The sequence below is a fragment of the Thalassophryne amazonica genome, chromosome 12 (assembly GCF_902500255.1).
Source record: "Thalassophryne amazonica chromosome 12, fThaAma1.1, whole genome shotgun sequence".
NCBI classification, from domain to species: Eukaryota; Metazoa; Chordata; class Actinopteri; order Batrachoidiformes; family Batrachoididae; genus Thalassophryne; species Thalassophryne amazonica.
Genome location: NC_047114.1, coordinates 7764479 through 7780462, shown reverse-complemented (window position 1 = coordinate 7780462; position 15984 = coordinate 7764479). Strand labels below are relative to the sequence as shown.

The following is a 15984-nucleotide window of genomic DNA, read 5'->3' as shown; positions in this document are numbered from 1 at the left end:
GGAGGAGTTTAGGTATCTCGGAGTCTTGTTTACGAGTGAGGGACGGATGGAGCATGTGATCGATTGACAGATCGGTGCAGCACTGCAGTGATGCGGTCGCTGTATCGGACCGTCGTGGTGAAGAGGAGAGCTGAGTAGGGGGGCAAAGCTCTTGATTTACTGATCGATCTATGTTCCGATCCTCACCTATGGTCATGAGATTTGGCTCATGACCAAAAAGAACGAGATCGCGAGTACAAGCGGCCGAGATGAGTTTCCTCCGCAGGGTGGCTGGGCTCTCCCTTAGAGATAGGGTGAGGAGCTCGGACACTCGGGAGGAGCTTGGAGTCGAGCCGCTGCTCCTCCACATCAAAAGGAGTCAGTTGAGGTGGCTCGGGCATCTTTTCCGGATGCCCCCTGGACCCCTCGCTGGAGAGGTGTTCCGGGCACGTCCCATTGGGAGGAGGTCCCGAGAAGACCCAGGACACGCTGGAGGGACTACATCTCTCGGCTGGCTTGGGAATGCCTTGGGGTTCCCCCGGAGGAGCTGGGGGAGGTGTGTGTGGATCGGGAGGTCTGGGCGGCTTTGCTTGAGCTGCTGCCCCCGCGACCCGACTCCGGATAAAGCGGAAGAAGATGGATGGATGGATGTTTCATTTTGTTTTGGCACCTGAATGTGAGCACCTTCATTAATGACATGTTCAACCCCAACCCTGCCCAGGCAACTTAAGCTGGTGCATGGACTCACATGTTCCCAATTTTGTCCAGACAAGACATCCCTGGGGTGCTTTCATCAAAAGACCAACAGTTAATTTTCTTTGTCACAGCACTTTCAGTCAGCCAGCTAACGTTGTCACTACAGGAGATCTGGAAAGAGCTGTTACTTTTCCCTACTTTTTGCACCAAATCAATCTTATGGCCCAGTCACACAGCACTTAATGAAGGGCAACAAAGCCCTGACGAAACAAGAAATCTGGACTTTTGTTGACTTTCGCGCAGCTTTGTTCCTGCAGCTGGCGCGTCATCAGGATTTTTAAACAGTTGAAAATTTTGAACGAAGGGCAATGAAAACCTCAGTTCATCTGTATTTCGTTTTGCTGACGTTCCTGATGTTTTTTTTAATCATTTGTTTAGTTTTTGTAATGTTATTGTTTAGTTTGACTTTGTTCGACCAGTTTGTTTTCCCACGTTACAGAAGCAGTTTCTGAGCGCTGCTGCTGATGCTGTGTTCATGTACCGTCAGAAATTACTGGGCAAACTCAGCCTGTTTGCTTGGACTCTTTTTTTTTTTTTTTTTGTAGGTGGGGGGTCAGCTTCAGTGGGCTCAGGCACCTTATATAGGTAAGAATTAATCTTTTGTGAGGATACATGTAATTATTTTGCCACAAGCAACTGCTGAATTTGAAACAACAAAAAGGTTGTGTAATTTCCGATGGTACTTGAACGCAGCGGCAGCTGCTGCGTGTGCTTATTATTTTTAATAAATATAACAGTATGAGGTAGGAAGACAATCCAGCCCTTATGTACATGTGGCAACGGTAGATGATTCAGATGATTATATAAGAGCTGTTCACGTTGTGGATCAGCTGCAGCTGGTGGAAATAACCGCACATGGGAGTCGATGCGCGTTCATACGGAATGATCAATTTACTGCTCTGATATTTCAATCATCTTTACACTTACATTTATTCCCCCTTTTGACAGTTTCTGTTATAAATCAGTGTATATGGGTTAGTAACATAATACAGTGATACAGCAGTCACCACGGCACACCAGAGGGTTTTTTTTTTTTTATTGGAGCAAGATTGAGCATGCAGTGTGTCGTCAGACAGTGTGGGTTCTGATGAAGGAGATGATCCCTCTTTTGTTCTGGACAAGGAACCAGAGCAGGTGGGTCCACCGACATGCACACAGATCTCCACAACTTCTGTTCAGTTTCTCCAGGACTCAGGCGCTGTGAGCACCATCCCAGCGCCGAGTCCTGGAATGCAGAGATGCAGACACACACTGCTCCAGCTGTGGCTCCATGCTTGTTTCATTTAAAGCATCGAGATCAATGTTAGCTTCGGTTTTGACTTTTTTACTTTTTCCCTTTGTTCAGGAATCGTCGTGTGCTGTGTGACTGGGCCATTAGGTGTTGATCTAATTTGCTGTTTAATTCTAACTTTCTCCTCGTAAAGAACAGTTTGGCTTTGCCAAAATCAGGTTGACAGTATTAGTATTGTCTGTCTGTTTTTTGACGATGAGACAGAGCTCTCCATGATTTTTAAATGACAATGGAACAGAGCTCTCCATGATTTTAAATGACAGTGGAACTGAGCTCCTGATGATTATTTTTTTCATGACGATAGGACAGAGCTCTCCATGATTTTTAATTGACAATGGGACAGAGCTCATTGTGATTTTTAAATGACAATGGGACAGAGCTCTCCGTGATTTTTAAATGACGATGGGACAGAGCTCTCCATGATTTTTAATTGACAATGGGACAGAGCTCTCTGTGATTTTTAAATGACAATGGGACAGAGCTCTCTGTGATTTTTAATTGACAATGGGACAGAGCTCTCTGTGATTTTTAATTGACAATGGGACAGAGCTCTCTGTGATTTTTAATTGACAATGGGACAGAGCTCTCTGTGATTTTTAATTGACAATGGGACAGAGCTCTCTGTGATTTTTAATTGACAATGGGACAGAGCTCTCTGTGATTTTTAAATGACGATGGGACAGAGCTCCTGATGATTTTTTTACAGTGACTGGGACTGAGCTCCCGATTATTTTTTATTTTTTAATTTTTTTAAAGTGACTGGGACTGAGCTCCCGATTATTTTTTATTTTTAATTTTTTTTTAAGTGACTATGGGTCTGAGCTCTCCGTGATTTTTAAATGACGATGGGACAGAGCTCTCCGTGATTTTTAAATGACGATGGGACTGAGCTCTCCGTGATTTTTAAATGACGATGGGACTGAGCTCCTGATGATTTTTTTTAAATGACGATGGGACTGAGCTCCTGATGATTTTTTTTAAATGACGATGGGACTGAGCTCCTGATGATTTTTTTAAAGTGACTGGGACTGAGCTCCCGATGATTTTTAAATGACTGTGGGACTGAGCTCCTGATGATTTTAAATGACTGTGGGACTGAGCTCCCGATGATTTTTAAATGACTGTGGGACTGAGCTCCAGATGATTTTTTTTTTTTTTTTTTTTTTTAATGACAATGGGACAGAGCTCTCCATGATTTTTAAATGACGATGGGACAGAGCTCTCCCTGATTTTTAAATGACGATGGGACAGAGCTCCGTGATTTTTAAATGACGATGGGACGAGCTCTCCGTGATTTTTAAATGACGATGGGACAGAGCTCTCCGTGATTTTTAAATGACGATGGGACAGAGCTGTCCGTGATTTTTAAATGACGATGGGACAGAGCTGTCCGTGATTTTTAAATGACGATGGACAGAGCTGTCCGTGATTTTTAAATGACGATGGGACAGAGCTCTGTCCGTGATTTTTAAATGACGATGGGACAGAGCTGTCCGTGATTTTTAAATGACGATGGGACGAGCTCTGTGATTTTAAATGACTGGGACAGAGCTCCTGATGATTTTTTTAAAGTGACTGGGACTGAGCTCCCGATGATTTTTAAAGTGACTGGGACTGAGCTCCGATGATTTTTAAATGACTGTGGGACGAGCTCCTGATGATTTTTAATGACTGTGGGACTGAGCTCCTGATGATTTTAAATGACTGTGGGACATCGCTCCAGATGATTTTTTTTCTTTCTTTTTTTAAATGACAATGGGACAGAGCTCTCCATGATTTTTAATTGACGATGGGACAGAGCTCCAGATGATTTTTTTTATTTTTTTATTACGCTGGGACAGAGCTCTCCATGATTTTTTAAATGACGATGGGACAGAGCTCTCCAAGATTTTTTAAATGACGATGGGACAGAGCTCTCCTTGATTTTTAAATGACGATGGGACTGAGCTCCTGATGATTTTTTTAAAGTGACTGGGACTGAGCTCCCGATGATTTTTAAATGACTGGGACTGAGCTCCCGATGATTTTTAAATGACTGTGGGACTGAGCTCCCGATGATTTTTAAATGACTGTGGGACTGAGCCCCCGATGATTTTTAAATGACTGTGGGACTGAGCTCCAGATGATTTTTTTTTCTTTTTTTTTAATGACAATGGGACAGAGCTCTCCATGATTTTTAAATGACGATGGGACAGAGCTCTCCCTGATTTTTAAATGACGATGGGACAGAGCTCTCCGTGATTTTTAAATGACGATGGGACAGAGCTCTCCGTGATTTTTAAATGACGATGGGACAGAGCTCTCCGTGATTTTTAAATGACGATGGGACAGAGCTCTCCGTGATTTTTAAATGACGATGGGACAGAGCTCTCCGTGATTTTTAAATGACGATGGGACAGAGCTCTCCGTTTTTTAAATGACGATGGGACAGAGCTCCTGATGATTTTTTTAAAGTGACTGGGACTGAGCTCCTGATGATTTTTTTAAAGTGACTGGGACTGAGCTCCCGATGATTTTTAAATGACTGTGGGACTGAGCTCCTGATGATTTTTAAATGACTGTGGGACTGAGCTCCCGATGATTTTTAAATGACGATGGGACATCGCTCCAGATGATTTTTTTTCTTTCTTTTTTTTAAATGACAATGGGACAGAGCTCTCCATGATTTTTAATTGACGATGGGACAGAGCTCCAGATGATTTTTTTTTTTTTTTTTTTATTACGCTGGGACAGAGCTCTCCATGATTTTTTAAATGACGATGGGACAGAGCTCTCCAAGATTTTTTAAATGACGATGGGACAGAGCTCTCCTTGATTTTTAAATGACAATGGGACTGAGCTCCCGATGATTTTTAAATGACGATGGGACAGAGCTCCAGATTTTTTTCTTATGACGATGGGACAGAGCTCCCAATGACTTTTTAAAATGACGATGGGACAAAATGGGTTTCAGCCTTTCGACTGATCCTCCAGTCATCATGCGGAAGCTCAACATCTAGACCCACCCACAACTCCAGTCCCCCAAGAGACGCTGAGCGTCTGGGGACAGGACAAAATCTGTTTTGTTTTGTTTTTTAATTTATTTTTTATTTTTTTTATTTATTTTATCCAATGATTGTCAAGTTTCGAGGCAATGAAAAGAAACTGTTTCATGCAGTCCCATTGAAGTGAACGGACACTCTGCTTCTGCGGGCAAATACATTGACCACAGCCCGTATAAAGAAATGATTTCCTAAAATCTGTGGCATTGACGCTATGGGAATGTATGAGAAATTAACAAAATCAAGTCCATTTGTGATAAGTGGCTGATTCTGAATGAACTTGTCTTTGAGATTTGTAGTCAATGAAATGTTACACAACTGTGCATATTGACCATTTAATTTTTGACATTTTAGGGGAAGCTGAGCTTCCCTTGCAGTCTTGGAGAAATTGCCTCTGCAGTCCATGCTCCTAAACCTGAATTCATCATTTCCAGCTTGTTTAGGAATTTGTTCCATTGGATTTTAAAGCTTACATTGCTCAGAAACCACATTGCTTTATGAAGAACCTGCCTTAAACACTTGAATTGCAAGAGCCTAACAAATTAACCAAGGTTAACTTGTCCAAGAAAAGATAGCTGTCACTTACATGTGCTAACACAACAATAAAATGTCTCAAATGAAATGAGAAACATTGTATTGTGATTTTCATATGACCTGCACTGAAACCAGCCACTAGATTTCAGTTTATTAGTAGCATAAATGCCAGTGAAGGGGCATGAGAAATCTTTGTTTTAATCTTGTTTAAAACTGACCACTGTCATTCCTGTCCTCTAGGATCCGGAGCCAGAGATGGAGGCAGTCAGCTCAAGCCAAGAGATCCCAGTGTCCTCGGCGCCTCTGCAACCTGAGAAACTGTCTGTGTCCACGCAGACAAAGAAAGCCAGCAGCGGGTCACCTCGCACGACGCACCGCGGCACCCAGACCACACAGACGGCTGCCAGAACATGTGCCATGAGAAATACACCAAGGTCTTCAATGATGTCAAAGAGATGATGAAGGCGGACAACAAGAGGGAGACGGAGAGAGTTGTCCGAGAAGCTTTGGAGAAGGTGTGTGTCACAAATGTGCGATGTCTTGGCTAAACCGTTTCTTTATGGCCATTCTTTTTAAAGACTTTGATTAAAGCTATCACGGTTTGTGTGTATTCGGTGCAGCTGCGTGCGGAGATGGAGGAGGAGAACGTCAGGCGGTGAGCAAGGCGGTTGGCAGGAACTCAGGCTGAGATGGAGAGAAAGTGTAAGCAGGTGAAGGAGAAGTGTAAAGAAGAATGGTGGAGGAGGTGAAGAAGTTGTGGCCCAACAAGCAGCTCATCTCTCAAACCAAGAAAAAACAGTGGGTGAGTTCCAGCGGATGAAGCACAACAAATGCTTTGTTTCAATGATGCTGCACTAGTGTGCCGTATTAGCTCCGCCTTCTCATTGCTGGTGCCTTCATCTCTGGTGGGTGACTATTTTATTTTTTCAATTTGTGTTCTAATTACTTCTTCACCCGAAGTGAAATCAAATGTGTTTATAGTGTAGACTTTCATCTTTATTCAAGAGCCTTAAGGTAAGGTACCCCAGGTACCCACCCTCATTTTTTTTTTTAATAAAAGTTGGTTAAACCCCCCCCTAAATTAAATTTATTATTAATGGAAGTTCATTAAACCCCCACCCTAAATTAAATTTATTTTTCAATGAAAGTTGATTAAATACAGAAGCGTATTGTATTCAGTGGATTAAAAAATAGACCGCAGATCTTGTAATTATGAGAAAGATCTTATAATTAAGAGTCAGGATCTTGCAATTGTGAGAAAAGTTTTTCTTTTTTTTTTATTACTTACAGCCCCTCAGTAAAGACAAGTGTGAGAATTCCCGAGTCATAATCTAAAAATCTGCCATTTTGTAACCGTTGACACTGCACTGTGATCGCGCACCACTTCTATATGCACAAAGTGTGGATTTTCCCTTAAACTGCTCCTGGATGAATGAAATTCCTCCGGCGAGGCACAGGGCACCCAGACTGGCATGCGCCCAGCTGGAAGTGAGTCCTGCTTTGTCCCTCAGTGGTCGGTGGGGCTGTGTGAGTGAAAGCTGGAAGTCTGGAGGGGAGCGAGACACGACTTAATTGTGAGACGCCACGTGCGCCTCCCTGGACATTCATCCAGGAGCACCTTAGGGGAAAATCCACACTTTGTGTTTGATTACAGTGTGTTCTCATCAGCTCACCTTAGCCTGCTTCTTTACTGAGGGACTGGAAGTACAGAAGTGTGTGTGTGTGTGTGTGTGTGTGTGTGTGTGTGTGTGTGTGTGTGTGTGTGTGTGTGTGTGTGTGTGTGTGTGTGTGTGTGTGTGTGTGTGTGGTGTGTGTGTGTGTGTGTGTGTCACAATAGCTAAATTGTTATGAAAGTGTAACACAAAGGTCAGTTTTTCAGGTTACATGTTTTTATTGCAAACTAGTTTGAAATTGTAGTACACATATATTTCTTTCACAAAGCTCAAGATAACTCATTAACTACTAACTTTAAAAATTTCACTTTTCCATTATGGAAACATGAAATTAATAATATGCACCCCTTGCGGATGTTATTTTTGACGGACAATTCTCAGGTTGTTTTTAACTTGTTATAATTTCTTAACACGTATATTTTATAGAAATTGACGATGTATATCGGAGAATACATATTTCAAAGTAGAATGCCCATCTAAGTGTAATGTTAGCTATAGTTTATGCGACTTTTAAAACCATCTATATCTCCCACTTGGTTTTGACAGACGGCGTAACATCCGCAAGGGTCATTTTTAATTTAATTTTTTTGTACTTAATATTGACTCAAGGGCCTTTTATTTACTTTTAATTTTTTATTTCATGGGTTTTCTATTGACTAAGGCACAATGCAATTGCCTTGAGGATGGTTTGAAAAAAATATGACCTGGTTGAAAAAGTGAGGTCCAGTCGTGTGTGATGAAAAAAGGTGGATTTTCCAAACTTCTTTTCAATTTTTCGTTATTTTATGAGCAACGAAATACACTCAAATTATGCATACTATATATACATTAGTTACATTAGTGTTAAGAATAACAAACATTTCTATTCACAATCCATATTTAATAAACCAGCCTCACAACCGCAGACCACGTGTAACCACACCAGCCCAGGACCTCCACATCCAGCATGTTCACCTCCAAGATCTCTGAGACCAGCCACTCGGACAGCTGCTGAAACAATCGGTTTGCATAACCAAAGAATTTCTGCACAACTGTCAGAAACCGTCTCAGGGAAGCTCATCTGCATGCTCCTCGTCCTCATCGGGGTCTCGACCTGACTCACAGTTCGTCATCGTAACGACTTGAGTGGGCAAATGCTCACATTCGCTGGCGTTGGCATGTTGGAGAGGTGTCTCCGATTCACAAGATGAATTCCGGTTCACACTGTCCAGGGCAGGATGGCAGACAGCAGTGTGTGGCGATCGTGTGGGTGAGCGGTTTTCTGATGTCAATGTTGTGGATCGAGTGGCCCATGGTGGCGGTGGGGTTATGGTAATGGACAGGCGTCTGTTAGGGACAAAGAACACAGGTGCATTTTATTGATGGCATTTGAATGCACACAGATACCGTGATGAGATCCTGAGGCCCATTGTTGTGCCATACATCCAAGAACATCACCTCATGTTGCAGCAGGTTAATGTATGGGACGCCCCATGTTGCAAGGATCTGTACACAATTCTTGGAAGCTGAAAATGTCCCAGTTCTTGCATGGCCGGCATACTCACCGGACATGTCACCCATTTAGCATGGTTTGGGATGCTCTGGACCGGCGTATATGACAGCGTGTACCATTCCTGCCATATCCAGCAACTTTCGCACAGCCATTGAAGAGGAGTGGACCAACATTCCACAGGCCACAATTGACAACCTGATCAACTCTATGCGAAGGAGATATGTTGCACTGCATGAGGCAAATGGTGGTCACCCCAGATACTGACTGGTATCCCCCCCCCCCAATAAAACAAAACTGCACCTTTCAGAGTGGCCTTTTATTGTGGACAGTCTAAGGCACACCTGTGGCACTAATCATGGTGTCTAATCAGCATCTTGGGATGGGACACCTGTGAGGTGGGGTGGATTATCTCAGCAAAGGAGAAGTGCTCACTATCACAGATTTAGACTGGGTTTGTGAACATATTGAGGGAAATGGTGATATTGTGTATGTGGAAAAGGTTTTAGATCTTTGAGTTATCTCATACAAAATGGGAGCAAACCAAAGTGTTGCGTTTATATTTTTGTTGAGTGTATATATATATATATATATGTGTGTGTGTGTGTGTGTGTGTGTGTGTGTGTGTGGTGTGTGTATAAAAACAGTTTAGCCACTGATCTTTTCTTGTAATTACAAGATCAGTAGGGCTGAAACGATTAATCGAGTAATTAGAATAATTCGATTACAAAAAATGTTCGAGGCAAATTCTTTGCCTTGACGTACATATGCACATAGTACATATGCCAGGCCTGTAGGTGGCACTGTAACGCTCCCACAAAAAAACCCTAGAAGAAGACCGTAGAGCATGCCCATAACTAATGTAAGCGCTAATCAAAGTACGAGCCACACGCTGAAGAAAATAAAGCCTTTTAAGAGTAAGAGTATTTATCAACAGGCTGTTGAGTTACTTTATCAGTGCAGCTGTTGTGGAAATGTTGCACTCCACAGCCGTTTTTTCAAAGGCTTTGTTATTCGCCAAGTATCCACAGAAAACAAGGAATTTGACTTCGGTTTAAGCTGCTCTGTACGGCATGTAAAAATATACACTGAACACTGAATAAATCACAGCAATAAAAAGTGCAAATGAAATGTGCAATAAGAAAAGTCCTGTCCACAGACTGAAGATTTCACAGAGAGCCTGGGCTTATGGTTTGGCAAAAGCTCCCAAACTTAATAATGTGAAAAAATAATTAACTGGGGAAAACAGAGAGAGAGGGAACATCCTAAACTTAAAAATCTGCATGATGGCACCGTGACATTGTGCCATTGCTTAGGGAGAGCCCTGCCACTACTAATATTGTTTAAAAATACAAAAGTACTTTTTTTTTATCCAATTACTCGATTAATCGATAAAATAATCGATAGAATAGTCTATTCCAAAAATATTCGATAGCTGCAGCCCTAAAGATCAGTGGTCAAATTTTACAGAAGCAATACGCTTCTGTAATTAAATGCCCACCCTAAATTAATTTTATTTTTAATGAAAGTTGATTAAATGCCCAACCTAAAATAAATTTATTTTTTAATGAAAGTTGATTAAACACCCACCCTAAATTAATTTTTCAGTTAAAGTTGATTAAATCCCCACCCTGAGTTAAATTTATATTTCAATGAAAGTTGATTAAATGCCCACCCTAAATTAAATAAATTTATCATTAAAGTTGATTAAACCACCACCATAAATTAAATACATTTATTTTTAACAAAAGTTGGTTAAGCGCCCACCCTAATTAAATTTATTTTTCAATGAACATTGCTTAAACCCCTTATGAATTAAAAAATTAATTTGGATTTTAATGAAAGTTGATTAGACGTCCACCCTAAATTAATTTTATTTTTCAGTGAAAGTTGCTTTAATGCCCACCCTAAATTAAATTTATTTTTTAATGAAAGTTGATTAAACCCCACCCTAAATTAATTTTTTAATGAAAGTTGATTAAATCCCACCCTACAATAATTTTTCTTATGAAAATTGATTAAACGCCCACCCTAAATGAAATTTATTTTTTAATGAAAGTTGATTGGAGGCCCACCTTAAATTAAATAAATTTTTAATTAAAGTTGATTAAACCCCTACCATAATAAATACATTTATTTATTAACAATAGTTGATTAAGCACCCACCTTAAATTAAATTTATTTTTCAGTGAACATTGCTTAAACGCCCACCCTAAATTAATTTTATTTTTCAATGAAAGTTGCTTAAATGCCCACCCTAAATTTAATTAATTTTTTTTATGAAAGTTGCTTAAACGAACACCCTAAATTAAATTTATTTTTAATGAAAATGGATTAAAGACCCACCCTAAATTAAATTTATTTTTTAATGAAAGTTGCTTAAAAGCACACCCTAAATTTTATTTTTTATGAAAGTGGATTAAAGGCCCACCCTAAATTCAATTTTTTTTTTTTATGAAAGTTGCTTAAACGCCCACCCTAAATTAAAATTATTTTTTAATGAAAGTGGAATAAAGGCCCACCCTAAATTACATTTTTTAATGAAAGTGGATTAAATGCCCAACCTAAATTTATTTAATTTTTCAATTAAAGTTGATTAAACTCTCACCCTAAATTAAATTTATTTTTTATGAAAGTTGATTAAATCCCACTTTCAATAAATATTTTTTTAAGAAAGTTGATTAAACGCCCACCCTAAATTAAATTTATATTTTAATGAAAGTTGATTAGACACCTGCCCTAAATTAGATTTTTCATTAAAGTTGATTAAGCTCCACCACAGGGCTGTGAAAGCTTTCAAACTTTCACACATTAAAAAGTACATTACCATGTACTTTTTAATGAAAATGGATTAAAGGCCCACCCTGAATTAAATTGATTTTTTTTTATGAAAGTTCCTTAAATGCACACCCTAAATTATTATTTTTTTTTTTTTATGGAAGTTGCTTAAACGCACACCCTAAATTAAATTTATTTTTTAATGAAAGTAGATTAAACACCCACCCTAAATTATTATTATTTTTTTTTATGAAAGTGGATTAAACACCCACCCTAAATTAAATTTATTTTTTAATGAAAGTGGATTAAAGGCCCGCCATAAATTAAATAAAATTTTTAATGAAAGTGGATTAAAGGTCCACCATAAATTAAATAAAATTTTTAATGAAAGTGGATTAAAGGTCCACCATAAATTAAATAAAATTTTTAATGAAAGTGGATTAAAGGCCCACCATAAATAAAATTTATTTTTTAATGAAAGTTGCTTAAATGCCCACCCTAAATTAATTTTATTTTTCAATGAAAGTTGCTTAAACACCACTCTAAATTAAATACATTTTTTTATTAAAGTTGCTTAAAAGCCATCCTAAATTAAATTATTAATTTTTTTTAATTCATGTTGAATAAATGTCCACACTGAGTTATTTTTTTAATTAAAGTTGGTAATATTTTGGTGATGTTTTAAGTATGTTTTAAGATTTGTTTTATTAAAATTGATTCAATGTCTACCTTAAATTATATAATTATTATATTTGATTATGCACCCACCCTAAATTAAATCTTTTTTTTAATTAAAGTTGGTAAAACATTCGCCTTAAAATAATTTTTTTTTTATTAAATTTGATTAAATGTCCGCCCTAAATTCATTTTGTGACCCCAACACTGTGTAACACGCAAAAAATGAGTTTTCACAACATTTTTCTTGTCACTTCTGTGTCTTACTTGTGGCTATGTCATCATTTCTGCTGGTAGTAGTCGCATGATAAAGATGTAAGTTTGAGAGGTTGTACACAAGGCGGAACAGTCTTTGCACTATAGGGGTGGGGTCATTTCAGATTTTTATTTGAGATGAAGTCAGACAATTTTTTTTAATATATGGAGTAGTGGGCATTCTGATGAACATAATATTGGCTACACTCATACCCCTCCCCTGCGTGTTCTGACCGCGCAAGTACAGTATAAGGAATTCCAGCCATTTTAGTTCTTTGAGGGAATGCTCCACGGGATTAATGAGATCAAGATTCGTGGCTGATACACTGTCAGACTATTTTCTGAAAACCAATAAATTAAGACAAAGAAAAAGCCATATTTCGAACAGTTGGATTTATTGCAGAAATTCTGTTCAATAACTTTTTCTCTGATTTTTGCATCAAGCTTCTTTGGGAGGCTGCTTACAGGCAAGAATAATCTGACTGTCCTTGAATCGCTCTAAGGTTCCCCCGGCCCCGCTGATAAAATCCTGCTCTTTCAGTCATTTTGCATACCGACTCCTTGAATCAGTGTCTGGCTGCCGTTGTGGAATGAGAAATGTACATTTGTGTCTCTAATATGGTACGCTGGGGCTGTAAGTGTTGCTTGTTCACCTTCAGTGGTACCATTTAGGTCGGAATTGGCTGCATGGGCTCATGGACTATTTTGGGTTAGGGCTTTGTGTGAGGACAGTTTCCTTTCATTAGCTTTTTCGACTATGTTGGCGGGTTCTGTCTATATAGCTTCAGGCTGTAATAAATGCAGGTATTTAGAAACGAGGAAAATCCCGCTAGCAGCCTGGCGGAGTGTCAAAGGTTTCAAACACTCTGCTTTTGTCTTCTTTCATGTCTTCATTGCTGAAACAGTTTTGTGCTCTAATTTTAGTTTCCTAGCGGTGTACTTTCATGTCTCTCTCTTTTATTGGCTGTATCTTTCCATGCCGTCCTGTTGTTTCGCTGATTTTACTTTTCGGACCCGGTGTAACTGACTTCCTGTTTCCAGTGTTATAACTGTGAAGAGGAGGCCATGTACCACTGCTGCTGGAACACCTCCTACTGCTCCATCAAGTGTCAGCAGGAACACTGGCACGCCGACCACAAACGAACCTGCCGCCGAAAGAGATGAACAATGCCCGCCTCCTCTCTGCCTATGCCGCACGCCATTGGCTGTTGCCCTGTTCCGGTCCTGTCAGTCAATAACTACAAACTCACATCTCCCTTCTGTTTCTGTACTTGCCTTCCTCAAACCTTTGTGGACCTGATATTTTCTGCCTGAAAAGAGCTATTTGTTCTTTTTTTTAATTGACCTTATTTAATGTGCTTATTGTGTTTTTCTTATTCATTGGTTTCTTCTGGATCTTGGGCGGATTGATCAGGAGCATGGTATGATGATGTGCAGTTTTTTTTTATGTATAATTACTGAAGTGCTAATTCTGAGCTCGTTTCACAGAATGTGTTATTTAAGTGTGTAGTAACAGATTAAGTGAAAACATTTTATTACCTGAAATTTTTTTAAGTCACTTTTCTTACTGTAAATGTAACAACACACCGTCAGTTTAAAAAAAAAAAGGGGGGGGGGGGGAAGAAACTGAGTACTACCGTACCTTTAAACTAACTCTGCTTTTGTAGAGAAAAGAATCTTTAAAAAAAAAACAAAAAAAAAAAACATAATACAGCAGAAAAGGGGGAATATGGTGAAAATGTTGCTGTGGTTAGCACTTTTCAATGTTTCTACCTGGAGCTGTCAGTTTAAGCATCATTGGAAACAGGGTTATGTATGGCCTTAAAAGATGCCAACAAAAAAAACTTCCATATATAATTATAATTACGCACAGTTCATGTTCCTTTTTTAATATGCTATCATTTTTAGGCAGCAGTTTGTTTTGTTTTTCCCCTCAGAAGTGTTTTAAATGCATAGCAGTTTTTCCTGAGCTGCATCTTAGACAAGCTCTGTAATCTCACTTGTTTTTAACATCCAGAATGTTTGTAATCTTAGAAGAAAAAACGGCATTGGCCAGGCCCAAATTTGGTACGTCCTTACAGTGACTCCCACAAAATGGGGTTTATAAGCCGAAGACATTCGTTCAGACTCTAAGTTCTAATGCTATTGATGTTCAGCGCCTGTTTATCTTTTCTCACATTCGTAGAGGTAATGCTACATGCATGTTTTCATTTGTTACAGTGAAAATAGGGGGCGGAGCTGTAAGATCAGTGACTTGTGTGACGGATGGACCAATATAAAACATATGCAAATGTGAAAGCTAGTATTTTCCCCAGCGCTAGATATGTTGGCCTAAAAATGCACTGCTTTGACTCTTTCAAAGGGGCAATTAAATTGCTTGTTGTTTTTCTCTTGAATTGTGACACTTTTAAAGTCTGTTTCCTCATTTATGAAGATTGACTGAAAAGAGTAATTTAAGTTACTTTGCATTTTAATGTAAGTTCTTTCTACTTCTGCACCACATGCTGATGTGAAAATTTACCATCAAGTTTTGAGGTGACAAAATACCGTAAATTCTTTAGTAGAGGGTAAAGCATACATTTTCTTCATTAACAATTGAAAGGCCTTAATTTAAAGTTTTACCTGTTTTGCTATTTTCACTCAGCTGTAGTCGTGTAACACAATTTTTGTTCCTGGCTTCTAAGTGTTATATTTCAACTGCTTATGTCTAAAGTCTATGGTAAAATTACTACATTCAGCACAAACTTTGATTTTATTTTATTTTTTTTACCGTTCTAGAAAGTTCTAAGTTTCTTGAAATTTCTAGATAATTCTGGAAACTTCTAGAAAATTCTGGACAGTTCTAGCAGTTAAACAATATTCTAGAAGACTACTCAGTAGTAGTGAAGGTGAATCGAGAATATTCTTGAAAGCAGACAAATTTCAAAATATCATTGTCCTGATCACAGAAGCAAAGTTTCTGTGGAGTAACAGCTATTTTCTGTTATCTTTTTATTTATTTAAGGCATAACAGGTTAGGAAAACACAGTGTACCCAGGAACAACAAATCAACAAAAATAAAACTTCATTTTGTACATTATCAGTGACATTTGTTTAAAAAGCTGTGAATTGATCAATAATTACTTAAAGTAACTTATTTTATTGAGCCATGTGAGTAATTGAATCCCTGCCTTCTTAACTAGATTAGTGCTGAAACTACTTTAGTAATAAGTTAAACCAGATTAACGTTAAGATCTTTGCACAGTCAATTGAGGTCAGTAAATGTCAACATCTAACTTGACAGCATAAAAATTTCAGCCTTTTTTGGCTGTGAAATAATTGGTGTAACTTCCACTTCTAGGATGGTTCTATATTTATATTTAAATATGAGTGTTAATGTTAATATTTACCTAATAAGAACAAACAAGCAGTTCTTTGTCACAGCTTTTGACATGTGATGTTCTTCAGATGCGTTTAAAACTCAGTGCATGACGACAAATTTTTTGTCATAATGTCCTGATCAGTGTGCCTACT

The 15984-nt window shown here is 38.7% G+C and overlaps 1 protein-coding gene across 1 annotated transcript in view; it reads left to right on the top strand.

Annotated features, from left to right (window-relative positions):
• Window positions 1–14239, top strand: part of zmynd11 (zinc finger, MYND-type containing 11) — a 75286-nt gene extending 61047 nt beyond the window's left edge. Inside the window, exons 14-16 of the mRNA XM_034182365.1 lie at window positions 5842–6116; window positions 6222–6403; window positions 13513–14239. Coding sequence (XP_034038256.1) covers window positions 5842–6060 — 219 coding nt within the window. The 3' untranslated portion in view covers window positions 6061–6116; window positions 6222–6403; window positions 13513–14239. The remainder of the gene's footprint in view (window positions 1–5841; window positions 6117–6221; window positions 6404–13512) is intronic.
• The last annotated feature ends 1745 nt before the right edge of the window (window positions 14240–15984 follow it).